General features: G+C 50.1%; 1 protein-coding gene across 1 annotated transcript in view; it reads right to left on the minus strand.

The window, feature by feature from the left end:
* Positions 1–16,418, minus strand: part of NCS1 (neuronal calcium sensor 1) — a 358,114-nt gene extending 341,696 nt beyond the window's left edge. The window contains exon 1 of the mRNA XM_078641547.1: positions 16,089–16,418. Within this exon, the coding sequence (XP_078497673.1) occupies positions 16,089–16,152 (64 nt within the window). The 5' untranslated portion in view covers positions 16,153–16,418. The remainder of the gene's footprint in view (positions 1–16,088) is intronic.
* Between the last annotated feature and the right edge of the window lie 280 nt (positions 16,419–16,698).

Here is a 16,698-nt window from a genome sequence, read left to right on the forward strand (position 1 = left end):
TTGTTCCCTTTCTGGCCCTCAGCGGAGCAGATCAACTGCCCTCCCCTCACCCGGCCTTCCTCGGCGACATAGTGTTGCCAGGTGGAATTGGTGTCCCCCAGGGTTCCGCCTTGTCCCCTCTTCTGTTCAATTTATATATGCAGCCCTTTCTTGCTTCTCTTCGTCACTCTTCTGTCACTATCTTTAATTACGCAGATGATCTGCAACTAATCTTTCCCATCGACTCCTCCTCTCTCTCTTGCGTCAATTTCCAATCTGTAATGCTCTCCATCTACGAATGGATGAACTTCAGCCAACTGAAGCTCAACTCTAGCAAGACAGAGCTGGTTCTGATCGGTGGGCCTACGCACCCTTGGACTCCCAATTTTTGGCCCCCTGCTCTTGGTTCCTCTCCCTGCCCAGTCAACTCTGTGAAGAGCCTTGGAGTCATCATTTCTAATGATCTATCGATGCGGCCCCAAATCAACGCTGTCACCTCTGCCTGCTTCTATCACCTTCGCAGAATGAGAAAATCCGAAGGTTCCTTTCATCAGAAGCTCTTATTCTTGTCATCATGGCCTTGGTTACCTCACGTATAGACTATGCCAACTGTCTGTACGTGGGGATTCCCGCATACCACCTTCACCAGCTCCAACTGGTGCAAAACCAGGCAGCCAGATTGGTTTTTCAACAGCCCAAATTCCAACATGCCACGCCGCTGTTGAAAAAACTACACTGGCTCCCGGTTGCACACCGCTGCATCTTCAAAATGGGTTGTACTGTTTTTTAAATCTCTATCTGCTTCTGTTCCTGCCTTTATCTCTCTTAGCCTCCACCCTCACGTCCCCTCACGCCACCTCAGGTCTTCCGCCCACAATCTCTTAACTACTCCCAGGTTTAAACGCAAGAAACACGGTGGTGCCTGTTTCTCTTTTCTCGCCCCGTGCACCTGGAACTCTTTCCCCCTCTCAATTCGGCTCACCTCTGATTACATCACTTTTCGTAAACACCTGAAAACCCACCTGTTTCACCTCGCTCATTATTAGCTGCTCTTACCCCCCTGTGCCTTCCCAACACTTGTCTTTGAGCGCCAAGAAACCAATTGGTGTCCGTGCGCGGTAACAAGTATTTTTAACATAACATAACAATTGCCCGGCTAGGGCCTGGATGGTGAGAGTGATTGACTGGGCTGCAGGGCCGGACTGGCCGAAGCGGTCACCAGGCGTTTTCCCGGTAGGCCGCCAGGGTGGGGGCCGATTTTGGACTCCTGGGGGTCCGTTTTTGTTACCGGGGCTGGCAATATCGGCCCCCTGTCACAAAATCGGCCAAAGCCAGCTCTTGCAAACTGCTAGGCCGAAGCCCCCCGTGGGGGGCTGCCTGAGCAGTTTGCCAGAGCCGGTTTCGGTTCCCAGTCCGGCCATGCTGGGCTGGAGGAATGCTTCCCAGAACCATCGATAGTGGGTCACCGAGACTGTGTGACCCCCCCTGTGCTTTGCAGAACAGGGCTGGTGCCGGAAGGTCTTTGTGAAGCCCTTTGGTGTGACTGACTATTGCCCTCAGTCCGTTCCTGCTCCATGTCCTCTGGGTGTACACCCGGCTTCCTCCTAAATGACATTGCTGCCTGCCCCATCTGCTTCCCTGGGACCCTGACTAAGGGTCTCATTAGGATGGCGGTGAATCTGCATCCTCCGGGCCGGTGGAGGCCACTGCCGGCCCGGAGGATGCGGATTCACCGCCACGGCCACATCAAACACCCACCGCCAGATTAGGATGGCGGTGGGAATGTGGTAGGACCAGCGGCGGACGGCAGGTCTGTCCGCCGCTGATCCACGGGTTTTGCCGGGCCATTTGGTGGCGGTGTCTGCAAGACACCGTCAGCCAAATTAGGAAGCATGAGTAAACCTGCTTTTCCGCGGCGGTTTTTCCGCCGTGGAAAAGCATGTGGACCTTTGCTTCTGGGGGGCCTTTGCGGGCCCCCAGGGTAAAGGGGGAGTGGGGGTGCACATGGGGGTACCTATGGTACCCCCCTGCATTTGCATGCACAAAGCGGCAGGCACCGCATGTAAATGTGCATGTAAATGTGAAACATGCTTTTTTAACCTTGCGGCAGGCGCTGCTTCAAGCAGCACCCGCGGCAATGTTAAAGATACGGGATGTGACCGCCAGGGTGGCGGTCACATCCTAATTGCACCGGAGGGACCGCCGCTGCCCCTGCGGACGGTCCCTCTTCCTCGCGGGTGGCGGACGGACGCAGGTCCGTCCGCCATCCTAATGAGGCCCTAAGAGTGACTTAGGCTGCATGCGGCCTAGTGCCTCGGGCAAGGATGGGGTGTCTCCAATCAAGGGGGTGTAGGACAGTCGGGGTGAGTTGGAGGGTGGAGGGAGTCTTGGGGCCTCATTCATGTTATGTTATGTGTGTGTTGTATACAAGCATTTTTTACATAGATCACGTGAAGTCTCTTTTGTGATGCTGAAGGTATTTATAGTGAGTGTGGTGCTAGTTTATTTATTTTATTTATTTGTGAGTTTTATATAGCACTAGCTACACCCAAAGGTATCAGAGCACTTTACAACAGTTAATGTTCACAACATAGATAACATGCTTTACACATGGCCTCTGTGGCAAGCCTGACTACTCAGGCCCAAGCTACCCAAGGGTGAGCGCAGGTTATGTAGTGTGTGTAATGACCCGCCCCTGATGGGAGTGGTAGGTTCTGCCTGGTGGGGGTACTGCCTCAGCCAATCAGAAAGTGCTGGTTCCAGCAGTGTGCATGGATGCGCTAATAACGTTAGCGGGGGCGTGTGTGCAAGTATCGGTACTGACACCACGAACATACCTCGCATGTGCCAGAAATATACTGCTGCACATACATCGCATGTACCAAAAAATATACAGTGAACATACATTACATGTACCCGTAATCATAACACTTAGACAACGGGTGTAGTAATGATGCCATGAACATACAATGTGTGTAGCAATAGAGATTCAGAGAGCAAATTTTGCATGAAATGATAATATACAATTATGACTGAGCCCATGCTCACAGGCATTACGCACATACGTGCCACATGTGAATGCAAGCTACCACAAACATACCTTGATTGTAACGATTACATACCATGAACATATACTGCATGTATAAATGATACTATTAACATTACTTATACCATGACCATACATGTACAAGAATGATATCCCAAACCTACATTCCATCCGCCAATAACAAAACGACAACACAGAGGACACATCACACACGATAAATATACATTCCACGTAGTGATAAAAGTACTACAAAGATGCGGTGCGTGTTCTGTGTGTATGTATGCAGTGACGTGCGCGGAGAGTCCCTTATGTGTGCAGGCACACTGATTAACACCCAGACACAGGCAGACATGAACGTGCAAGCAGAACTGTGCATGCACTCAGATGCACACTAGAGTGCCTTCAGACATGTAGTAACACCGACACTATACTCTCAAAGGACACCCCAATGTTCCTTTCAGACTCTGACACGGGGGGACATTCAAGAACCTGCCTGTCTAGGTATTTATAAAGAATCAATCTTCAACTGTTACTTCAAAATATCAATTTATTTCATGTAGCTTAAATTATTCATAGAAAATTGATCGACGATTCACAACAGCATAGACAAGCATTGAAAATGCAATAGGTCTCGCCTTTGATTAAGTTAAAGCCATTTGCTTTGCTAATGGTTTTGTATAGCAAAGCAAATGGCTTTAACTAAGAGAAAGGCCAGACCTATTGCATTTTTAATGCTTGTTTTATTTGGGCCCCTAATGTATTTTCATTTTACCCATAATGCTGCCCCAAATAATTTTACACTGATTCTCCGTGCTTAACCTTATTTTTAATACAATATTGGAATGAATTAAGCATGTTTTACTAAGTGGCGCTTCCTATGAGCTGTATTTAAAGTTGAATACTTTCGAAAAATATTTTATTCATGTTGCAACATTTTTGTGTTTTTTTTTTAACAATCACTAATATTGTGATCATGATTTTGCATTATAATTAGGGTTTTCCGTTTTTAAGGATTTTTACATATAAATACAGACGAAAAACAAGTTTTCCTTTATCTGTATTTATATATAAAAACGGGAAAATACTAGTATATTTTGCTGTGCTGCCATCTCCCCTTCCTTATAGGGTTAAGAGGTGACAGCTTCCCGTGAGCACACAGAGCTGCCAGCCGCACTGAGTACTTCACAGGTCTTTGAAAGACCATTTATTTGTTAATGAGGCTTTGTTGTTATTCCACCCTTTTTTAGAGCCCCTGCCATAGTCAGGTTAGGGCGGACTCCACTCTCTGATGGAATTAGCAGGTCTAGAAAGCAGCAGCAGCTGCCTCTGGGGATGCAGAGCTTCTCGTGGTCCCTCTACAGCTGATCACTTTCCCACTCGTGTGGGTACATCCGCTACCCTGTTCTGTGGTGTGCTATCTGTGAGAGCAGCATTCACTGGCTGGTGTGTAATGTGACTGCAATCAATATGTGACTAGCTCTACTAGGACTCGTATTGTGAGGTGCACGGATTAGCAATGGAAATAATATGACGGCCCGGTACTACACTACACACCTTGTGGAAAGCAGAAACCCTTTGTATAAGTAGGTGTGTGATTTGGGGGTGATGGCCTAGCTGGAAAGAGATCCACTGGGGTATCGACATCATAGACGCACCACAGGTCATGATGGGCACTGGGTCAAATGCGTTGTCGGCTTGTTCAACAGGATCGCCCTGTCAATATGGTATGTGAGGGGAACCCTCGAGGGAGAATGGAAGTGGTGAAGCAAGGGGTGGTGGTTGAGGGAGCGTTGGAGGAGGTAGAAGAGGAAACAGAAGTCGAGGCTCAATGTTTCTTGAGCTTGTGAACTGGGAGACACTATTTTGTTCTAAATTTTACACGACGTTCTGTATGTGGAAAATCACTTACAAAAATTGCCGTTTTAACAATTAACTATGTACATCACACACCGTGCCATTTTATTTTTTAAACGCTTCCATAATATCTTAAAATGTTTGTTGCATTCCAGCAGGCAGGCTGCATGAAGCAAAATAAATGTTTCATTAAACAACACAGAGTGCATGTGCATTAAATAATTACAAATGATTCTAAAGCGTGTCACGCGTGACGTGCACTGTGTGCGCCAACCTGCAGTGCCAGGCGTGTATTAAACAAAAAAAGAATTATCACACTGAACACAGCTCTGCACTTTTGTATCATGGGACTTCAAGCCAATAGGCTTAAATCTTTTTAAACAGGAACAAAGAGTGGGGGTTAAGTTCTACCCAAAAGCAATCTTCCTTTCTCCCCAGGCAGGAGTCTAATGACACAACATGAGCTGTGCCCTGCCTGCCTCCAGGCCTTCGACAGAGATCACAGATTGGGGCTTATTTACAAGCTCCTTGTGTTGCATTGTCAATTTAAATAAATGTGGAAAAATACTAGCTGTAGCGTCATCTTTTGCTTGTGGCAAAAATAAATGTGGATAAATACAGAAAAAATGCCTGAAAAATAAATATGGATAAATACATACGGAAATGGCAAAAAAAGAAATACCATACAACCGGGAGCCCTAATTATAATATATATATTTTTACATTTTCAATGAGCTCTATGGGAGGATTACGACTGACCACAGATTTTTTAAATTTTGCAGATGTTTTTATACTTGGAGGACTGTCAGTAATGCAAGCTAAGGTCACTAAGTGATTGCATTAATGAATCATTATACACGTTTAAATACTTATACATAGAGACACAAAAACCTTGCATTATTGTAAGGCAATCATCTTTCACAGATCCACACTGTGGTGCTGTCATTTATATGTTCCTCTGCCCACACAGGCACGCTAATGATAAACAATGAAACTCACTAGACAAGCTTACAAACGTCTAAAGATTGCAACTGATTTAAACGGATAGGATGAAAATCGGATACATGCTGGAACATCAACAAAGCCGGTAAAAAGAGAAGTTGGTTTGAACTTCGATTTCACCCTGCACTGCTTTGTTCTAGACTGTCAAACGTGGTGCCCGGCGCCACACAACCAGCAAAGATGGTTCGGGGTCGAAATGGCTTTTTTTCTGAAGGCACGTTAAGCACTTTGTGCGTTTTGATTTGGCTTAATCCGTTACACTGTTTTTGACAAACGTAAAAAAAGTATTTAAAACTTGCAACGAGAAGACATGGCACGAGAAACGAATGCTTAAGAAAAACAAGTAACGGATTTAACTTGACGATTTCAAAGCTTCTGCATGATTTTCCAGAACGTCGTTTCTGGTTCAAAACCCATATGAAAAAATTCAAAAGAGTGAACTTAAAAGCACCAATGACTGGAGTGGAATCCAGTTCACTCTCTTCATTCACCCCCCCCTAACTTTTCGGCTGAACAAAAACAAAGAATTGGATACGGGCAAGCCAGTGTCCCCATATACATAGCGCAGTAGATTCTTGATCTCCTTTGCCTGCCTCAAGCCTTTGTTCACTGAAAGCACTGCCTGGAAAACTGAAAGAAACTTAAGTAGACGAAAACAGCAGTCAAACAATAAAAGGTGCACAACAGCATCTTGCCATCCAGGCATATTGTAGCAGGCTATGGCTTCATTCAGGTTCTCGCTTAGAAGCTTTGCAATTGTGTGTGTTTGGATGGCAATAGTTTTCCTCATGCAGTGAGCATGTAAGCCTTGGATGCAGCTAGCACACCGTCGTGAAGAAGTGCTCGTTCTACATTGAAGCGGCACGCAGCTTTCTTTTAGCAACACAGCGCCCGCAAAGAAGATCAGAGTGCGCCCAGGACAGAAGAGCACCACCGGAAAAGGAGCTACTTCGCTGAAGGAGTGTGGATAGCCCAACGTCATCTTTGTCCCTCTGTGCACATGAAAGCGAAAGCACGCCGCTGAGTTGCCATGACAACGGCAGGCTTAGCACAAGATGGTGTCGGACTGTCCACAGTCCGTAGGGCACGCGCATGCTGTCTGCATTGGACAGATGGCGAGAGCAGCCATCTTTGTCCAAGCAGATGCGCGCATGCAAGCGTTGGGGAGAATCGATTACAAAAGGTGCTCTCCATGGCGAGAGCAGCGCATGTGCTGCTTTCGCCCGGCGAGACCTAATAAACGTCATGAGTGTACGCATTCAAATGTGATCACTTCTTCCAAAATCACTTCTTAAATCATAACAATCTCGACAGAAAACTCAAATAGAAATGTAAACACAACCACAAACCCCAGCGAATCTCACACCAATACCACCCATACAACCCACCCGCCCAGTCACGCAGACCCCAACAAAGCTCCCAGCACGGGGGAGTCTTCGGCTGGGCATCTGCCCGCTGCATCAGAAGCCCATGCCAGACACACGAAGGCCTGTTGACACCTGGACGATAATGGCACCGACCAGGGGCAGGAAACCGTCACCCCCGCTATCCCTGTGGTAATAGAGGGTGCCTGCTGCAACTTGGACAATACTGACCTAACATACGAAGGGGTCAGGGGCCAGGCACAACCCCGCCTTCCCCCGCCCCCGTCCTGCAGGTACCGGGAAAATACATGCTCCTACCTGCAGGATAATGCCCCCCAACTGGAAGGGGCGGGGACTAGTCTCCTTGGACAATAATGGACCCCGTGGGAGAATAGGCAAGACATAGTCACCCCACTACCACTGAGGGTACCCGATGGAGAGTCTGTCACGTGCCGGACCCCTGCACACCGACTGCAAGCTGCACGTGCTGTCCACGTGCTGTCCCTCATGGGAGGACCATGGCTAGGTGTCTGCGCCCATAAGCCCCGCCCTTTACCCGCATGTGTGTGTGTGTGGAGTCAAGTGTGTGTGGGTGTTGAGTCAAGTTTGTGTGTATGGAGTCAAGGGTGTATGTGGGTGTTGAGTCAAGAGTGTGTGGGTGTTGAGTCAAGTGTATGTGGGTGTTGAGTCAAGTTTGTGTGTATGGAGTCATGTGTGTGTGGGTGTTGAGTCAAGTGTGTGTGTGGAGTCACCCATAAAGCCCCGCACACAGCCACTCCCCGTTACCTGGAGGACAAACTCAAGGCCTCATGATGCCCCTGTGGGCCCTTGGCACTCACTGTTGCCCCCTCTCGGCAGTACAAGGGAGCTGGACTACATTACACTATGCTGATCACCCTGCGATTGTTGCTAATCGAAGCATGGGCTGTCTAGAAGACTGCCTGCATCACCCATAAAGCCCACACACAGCCACTCCCCGTTACCTGGAGGACATACTCAAGCCATCCGATGGCTCCAGACCACCACGAAGCGCCGAAGCAACGCTCCCTGAACCCAGGGCCAGGCTGGCTGTGGCGGGCACCTGGCATTTCCCCGGGAGCATGGAAGGGTGGGGACTGGTTTGGCAGCTGTGGGGGCCGGTTTTGCAGCGGTGCTGCATTATCGGCCCCCAGTGACAAAAGCTGCAGCGCTTCACACTTGCACCCCAATCCTCTAAAAGGGAACAACTGATTGCACAATCCTTCTCTGGAAGCACCAGCAGAATCTGGGATTCACTGCAAACCTGCACAACCGCCTCGCTGGCGACTTTCAAAACAGACCTGAAAGCTTTTCTCCTCCTGGGATATTTTAGCTGAGACACTGCAACAGTGGCGGCTCTTCTGCAATGGCGGAGGAATGTTGCCCCACTGCTTTTAAGCAGTGCGAAGAGGAAGTTATTATCATTTTATGCTTCGTGCTGCTTTGCGGGCAGGTGGGCGGGTCTACTCTGCTCTCGTAGCATGAAAGGAGTGGTTTGCCCACTCTTACAAGCGCAATATTTGTTTGGTCAGACCTCTCGGGCCACCCACACAGTCATGCACATTTTCCCTGTTCTCCGTACAGCCTGCATGGAGAAGAAGCCCAGGCCCGCATTCACTGGTTGAGCGTCGAACCAGGATGCTCAAACTAATCACAACACTGCATTGCATCATTGTGATTGGTCAGGGGAGCCTGGGTGCCTACCAATCACAAATCTGCATTGCAGCATTATGATTGGTCAGTGGGGCATGACTGTCCCTCCATCCGAGACAAAGAGCAGGAGCAGAGACGCAGGACCCGACGCAAAGGTAAGGTTTTTTTTTAATTTTTTTTTTTATTAAGCGCAACACTCCCCCCTCCCCACCTCCCTCCTCTCCCCCTCGCCACCCACCCGCGAGCCTTGCAGGCCGTCGCTGCACTGCACCCAACTCTTGGCACAGACATCTGAACGACCTCAAGCTTTTCACTGCCGCATACACCTCTTGTAGGTTCTGTTTTATGCAGTGATCTGCCATGTTGTATTCTCCACCTTTGTGACTATTTACAGCAGTATGCGTTTATCTTAAATCATCTATAACTTCAATGTAAGGAAATATTGCTCTTGTGAAGCTCTCTAGAACCTTTGGGTAATGTTGGCGCTATATTAACCCCTTGGCCGCGGCGGTAATTCCGCTGTGGCGCTAGGTGGGGGGCCCGCGCGGTGCCGCCATGCTGGTGACGGAACCACTCCGTCACCAGCCACGGGCGCGCTGTGCTTGTGACGGAGTGGTTCCGTCACGGCCCTGCCCGCTCAATAGAACGCGCCGCGCAGGTACAAAATTGATGTCGCGCAGGTGCGGCGGCCGGGCCGTGACGGAACCACTCCGTCACCAGCGCAGCGCATCCGTGGCTGGTGACGGAGTGGTTCCGTCACCAGCACGCAACGGGTTAATAAATGTGGCAGCACGTGAGGCTTGCCTCTGACCCTGGTGGGGCTGGAGAAGGCGGGGCCTGCTGGTATGGATGCTCATTCTGACATTGGCACTTTATGAAGTCCTTATGTAAGCATCTTTGTTTCATTGTAAAGCGTCCTGGCACCTTCAGGTAATGTCCGCGCTAGATACAAATGCATAGATACATAAGCTGCAGCACAACGAGTAAAGCTCCTAGCAGGCCTCATGCTCGGGGCGCTGTAAACAAAAACCTACAGTCTGGGCCCCCCCTTCTAGAAGTGACCCCACTCCAGTGAGGGGGGCTCAGGAAGCAGCCACCCTCTTGCTGTCAGGCCAGGCACGGTACAGAACTAGGGAATGAACGTCTGCCATTGACCCCAACTCCCTGGTTCCTTAGAGTGCTTAATACTGGTGGCATGGCCTGCCCTCAAACACAGTCCTAAGGTCCTAGGGAACATGAGGGCCAGGCACCACCAATCAGGGAACAGAGGGGCCGGGCCTCACCAATCAGAGAACATGAGATTTCAGGGCCCCACCAATCAGAGAACGTGAAGGGCCACGGGCCCACGAATCAGTGAACATGAAGGAACAAGCCTCACCATTCAGTGAACATGAAGTGCCCGGACCCCACCAATCAGTGAACATGAGGGGCCAGGTCCCAGCAATCAGATAACATGTAGTGCCGGGCTCCACCAATCAGAGAACAGGAGGGGCCAGGTCCCAGCAATCAGATAACATGTAGGGCCGGGCTCCACCAATCAGGGAACATGAGGGGCTGGGCCCCACCAATCCGTGAATATCGGGGGCCGGGCCTCACCAATCAAAGAACATAAGGTGCCAGGCACCCACCAATCACAAAACATGAGATCTCAGGGCCCCACCAATCAGAGAACGTGAAGGGCCAGGAGCCCACGAATCAGTGAGCATGAAGGAACAAGCCCCACTAATCAGTGAACATGAGGGGTCAGGGCCCCACCAATCAGTGAACATGAGGGGTCAGGGCCCCAACAATCAGTGAACATGAGGGCCAGGCCCCACAAATCAGAGAACAGGAGGGGCCAGGCCCCAGCAATCAGAGAACATGAGGGACATGGACCCCAGCAATCAGAGCACATGACCAATCAGCAAGCATGAGGGGGCAAGGGCTCCATCAATCAGAGAACATGAGGGGCCTCACCAATCATAGAACATGAGGGGCTAGGCCCCACTAATCACAGAACATGAGTGGCTGGGCCCCACTAATCAGAGCACATGACCAAGCAGAGTGCATGAGGGGGCAAGGGCCCCATCAATCAGAGAACATGAGGGGCCAGGCCCCACCAATCACAGAACATGAGGGGCTGGGCCCCACCAATCAGAGAACAAGTGGCCGAACCTCAAGCAATCAGAGAACATGAGTTATTGAGCACCACCAATCAGAGAACACGAGGAGCCAGACCTCAGCAATCAGGGAGCATAAGTTCCTGGACACCACCAATCAGAGAACCCTCAACTGTGCAACATCATTTCCCATCAACTCAGCACCCGCATTGTAGGCTCGTGCCCAGAAATAATCACACATTACATTTGATGTGCTCTATCAAACTCAACAAGTAGCATTAAATATACACATTTACACTGGGAGTGGAAAGCAGCCAGTCCATCATGCACTGTCATCGTAAAGAATGATGGGGCCCTGGCCAAGACGTATTTTGAGGGCCCCGGTTTGGAACAACTTTGAATTTTATTACATGTGTTATGCCAAATCAACTCACATGATGCCAAAAATACAGAACTGTACGTTAATGGTTGGGATACAGAAATAGACAAGACTGTGATAGAGAGAAAATTCCCTTTCCCAGGGGTCCCTTGGAAGGGGGGGGGCCCCGGGACTTGTCCACTTTGCTCCGTCTTAAACCGCCTCTGACTCCTGCTGTGAAGGTGTATAAAGGGCTGGGGGCGCGCAGCGACCCCTCCCAGTGGAGAGGAAGCATTATGCGGTGAGCTCTGGGGTGGGTACGCCAGGGGCTATGCTGGCATTTATATCATGGACTTTTAAAACATGGTATAAATTATAGCATGAGCGGTGGGAGCAGATAACACATGGGCTGTGGGGCGGTCATCACACGGGTCGGTATTAGTGGTCATCTCAGTTGTAGAAGCAGTTTTCTCTGGGCAGTGGCTGTTTTATCGGTTATTTAGATTATGGAAGTATTTACATTCTAGGCTGAGAGCATTTATTACATGGGCTGTGGTAACAGTTGATTTGTAGGCTAGGAGGGCATTTGTCACATGGGCTGTGTGGTGTAGGCGGTGAGAGCATTTATAACATGGATTGTGTGGTAAAGTTGTTTTCTAGGCTGGTAGAGTGTTTAATCACATGGGTTGTGTGGTAGAGTTGCTTTTTAGGCTGTGATAGCGTTTATCACATGGGCTGTGGTAAGAGCTGGCTTCTAGGCTGTCTGAGCAGTTGCTCTATGGAGCAAAATCTAGTGTTTAACATCCAATAGAGCAGTTATCAACTGAGGAAAGGGTCAGTATCTGCCTTGTTGGATAACAGGTAAACAGTGGAGGCTTGGGGAGCAGTAGCACACCAGGGGTACCTACTGCTGGGGGAGCAGTTATTGTATGAGTTGTATTGCTTCCTAGAAACAGAAGATATTGTATGTTAAATACAACCGCCACCTGCTGGTAGAGTCGGGAACGGCAAACTAAAGCGGCTAGTAGTGGACAAGTAGTGCATGCACAGTGTTCTATTCGGTGCATTGCAGGAGGCATGGCTCAGGGTGGTATAGCACACATATTACATGGAAGTTTGATAACCACGCTTGATGGCTCTTCATTGCAAAGGAGGCTGCATCGAAGCATGGAGGATACTTACTGGACGGAGTGCTTTATTGTAAGGGTACCTGGAGAATTAAGTTATCGCACGGATACTAAAGGAGGGGCTCAGTTATCACCTGACACTGAGAGGTGCAGTAACAACCTGGGAACAAGAAGGAGCAAATATTTCATGGGGGACTCGAAGAAGCAATTATTGCCTGTGACATGGGAGGGCCAGATAGCTTCTGTGACAGGATGGACAGTTATTACATGAGAACTGAAGGTAGCAACTATTTCTTCTGGGTCGTAGACAACAGTAATTACATGAAAACTGAAAACGCTGGTTATCGCATGATGGCAGATAGGAGCAGATACTTACATAGGACTGGAAAAAACTGTTATTGCATCGAGGCTAGTGGGAGATGTTATTGCATGGGAAATGGATGGTGCAATTACTGCACGTGGACAGGAGGGTTAAGCACTATGGACTGGCAGGAGATGTTATTACACAGGGAGCGGCAAATATTACATTGGGAGCGGATGGGCCAGTTACTGAAGGTATTTCATGGGGACTGGAGGAAGCAGCTATGGAGAGCAAATACTGCATGGTGTTGGTGAGGGCTGGTAATAATACACAGGGAAGGTAGAGAGCGGTTATTGCATGGGAGGGAGGAGGCAGTCCCTGCTTGTGGCTCCAAGGAACAATCATTAGAGACCTGGCAGGAGGCTTTGCATGGGGCTGAAGAGAACAGCTATTGCATGTGGCTGCGGTTGAGGGGGGCTGCTTATTACATGGGGTCTATCTCTTGGACATTACATTGTGACCTGGAGGGAGAATGTATTACCTGGGTGAATGGGTGAGCAATCATAGTACATGGGCTGTAGTGAACAGGCATTGTTCTGGGAGCGGGAGGGACTTATTTAGCAGGCGTCATCAGATAAGCAGATATCACAGTGGTATGTGGTGAGGAGTCACTAAATGTGAGATAGAGGGAGAATATATAATGGGACTGGAAATGAAAATTATCGCATGGGGCAAAAAGAACCACTAATTGCATGGCAGTTATCATATGAGGCCTGGCTGAGTGGTTATTGTGTTGGCGGTCATTAAATGAGTGCGTACCGGGTAGAGAGGTTATCACATGGGGCCATATATTGGGGCTGGGGTAAGCAGGTATCTCATGGGGGCTTGAGAGAGTAGTTATAGCACGGTAGCCAGTCTAGAGGCGCTATATGGGAACTAGAGACAGTAGCAGGCCTGGGTAGAAGCATCAAACTGGAGCATTTATTGCAGGGGGCGGGGAGGAGCAGTTATTGCCTGGAGTTGGGGTGATAATCACATGGTGTAGGAGTCAGCATGTAGGTGTAAAGAGCACAGTTATCCCATGTGGCTCGGAGGGAGATTTCATTCCATGCTGGCTTAGGCAAGCTCTTATTGCATGGGGTTGAGTGAGCAGTTTCGTGATCGAGACCGAGGTCAGAGGTTATAATATTGGACTGTGAAGAGGTGTTGCACTACGAGTGGTGTGAGCAGTTATATGGGGCTGTAGGAACTCATTAATGTATGGGAGCTTATTTGAATACTTATTACACAGAAGAAGCGCTAAAAAGTTATTGCACTGGGGCAAATGAGAGCAGTTTTGCATGGAGGACATCCCTGCAGTTATTACATATAAAATAACTTGAAGCATTACTGTATTGTTGCTTGTGTGAACAGTTATTCAATGGGGGAGTGTGTGAGCGGTAATACGGGCTGGTTTGAACAGGTGTTACCGAGGGGGTAGGTTAATGTGAGAAGTTAGTGCATTCAGACTCAGAGCAGCAGTTATCGTATGGGACTGTAAGCACGTACTGGGCAGGAGCGGTTGACGTGCCATGATCATGTACTCCATGGGGATGGTGTGAGTAGTTATTACATGGGATCATGTTAAGCAGTTATTGCATCGTAGATGGTATGAGCAGTTATTAGATGGTGCTGGTATGAGTAATCATGACATGGAGGCTGGTTTGAACACCTTTTACACAGGGAAAGGTTGAGGAGTTATTGCATGGGGCTAATGTGAGCAGTTATTGCATTGAGACTTAGGTCAGTGGTTATTGTATGGGGCTGTAAGCAGGTATCAGACAGAGGCTGGTGTGAGCAGTTATCACGCCAGGCTATGGTGAGAATTTATTACATGGGGTTAAGTTGAGGAGTTATTGCAGTAGGGCTGACGTGGGCAGGTTTGCATGAGTGATGTGATCAGTTATTGCATGGGGGATAGGGTAGGAAGTTATTGCATGGGAAAAGGGGTGCGTCTGAATCTGTCTGGAGCTGCAGAGGGGTTTGGTGTTCACAATAGGTCTTTCAGTAGGGGGTGATTTTCAGAAGGGGTACCCCAGCTTTTCTTCTCGGGGGGGGGGTGGTGAGGTGTGTGTTCATTTGGGTGTTGGGGTAATTACAGTAGTGCATGCTACCCTCCCGGCGCAGGGTCTGGTGCTCTCAGCTCCTCTTCAGAGTATTTTGGGGGCCCTCCTCCCCACAATGGGACAGTGGGGTCTGATACTCCCAGTACATCTGAACAGTATTTGGGGGGTATGCTGCTCCCCAGAAGGGGGCAGTAGGGTTTTATACTTACTGTACGTCTGAACAGTATTTGGGGGCTATGCTCCCCATAAGGGGCCCAGTGGGGTCTGATACTCACAGTATGTGAACACAGTATGTTGGGGGGGGCAAGCTGCTCCCCGGGTGGGGGCAGCGAGATCTGATACCCACAGTATGTCCACGCAGTATTTTGGGGGGCTCTGCAGTGCGGTCTGATACAGTCTCTCTACACAGTATTTTTGGGGGGCTATGCTCCCCAGTGGAGGCCAGTGGGGTCTGATACTCACAGTAAGTCTACACAGTATTTTGGGGGGCTCTGCAGTGGGGTCTGATACTCACAGTAAGTCTACCACACAATATTTTTTTTGGGGGGGGGGGGCTGTGCAGTGGGGTCTGATACAGTATGTCTATGCAGATTTTTTTTGGGGGGGGGCCTGCACCCCAGTAGTGGTCCAGTGGGGTCTTATACTCACAATACGTCTTCACAGTATTTTGAGGGGCTCTGCTCCGCATAAGGCGCTCAGTGGGGTCTGATACTCACAGTACGTCTACACAGTATTTTGGGGGGCTATGTTCCCCCAGAAGGGCCCAGTAGGCTCTGATACTGTCGTCTACACAGTATTTCGGGGGCTGAGACCCCCCCTCCTCCCCCCAGAAGGTGCAGCGGGCTCTGATACTCACAGTACGTCTATACATTATTTCGGGGGGCTCTGCCCCCCCAGAAGGGCCCAGCGGGGTCTGATACTCACAGTACGTCTTTACATTATTTCGGGGGGCTCTGCCCCCCCAGAAGGTGCAGCGGGCTCTGATACTCACAGTAGGTCTATACATTATTTCGGGGGGCTCTGCTCCCCAGCGGGGTCTGATACTCACAGTAGGTCTATACATTATTTCGGGGGGCTCTGCCCCCCCAGAAGGTGCAGCGGGCTCTGATACTCACAGTAGGTCTTTACATTATTTCGGGGGGCTCTGCCCCCCCAGAAGGGCCCAGGGGCTCTGATACTCACAGTAGGTCTTCCTCGTCAGCTCCTCCACCACCTCGGGCTTCAGTTTGCTGTTGGATTTCCCCATCCTGCTCCTGGGGGGTCCCGGGGGGCGCTCAGGGCATCAATCCGGAGGGGGGTCCGGGCCCGCGCCCCGTCTCTGCTGCGGATCCCGGGTGGGGTGAGGGGGTGGGTCTGGGGTGAGGGGGGGCTCTGGAGCTGGGGTGGGGGTGCAGTGGGGTGTCTCCGGCGCAGGGGGCGGGGGGATGCCCCGGCTCTGACAGATGGGGGGTCCCCGGTGCAGCCTGGGCTCCTCTCCTCGCGGCCTCTCCTCCTCCTCTGTCTCCTCCCTTCCCCTCCTTCCTTCTCCTCTCAGCCTCTCCCTCCTCCTCCTCCGCCGCCCTCCTCTGTTGCTCCGTCGCCCCTGGTTACCGACTCTCACCCGCCGCTTCCAGAGACGCCCCTCCCGGCGCCGCCCGCCTCCCCGAGCCCTCCTTCCCTCCTCTTCCGTCCTTCCCTCCTCCTCTCCTCTTCCTCCCTCTTCCGTCCTTCCCTCCTCCTCTCCTCTTCTGTCCCCTTCCGTCCTTCCCTCCTCCTCTCCTCTTCCGTCCTTCCCTCCTCCTCTCCTCTTCCT

Source organism: Lissotriton helveticus, chromosome 5_1, assembly GCF_964261635.1.
Source record: "Lissotriton helveticus chromosome 5_1, aLisHel1.1, whole genome shotgun sequence".
Taxonomy (NCBI): Eukaryota; Metazoa; Chordata; class Amphibia; order Caudata; family Salamandridae; genus Lissotriton; species Lissotriton helveticus.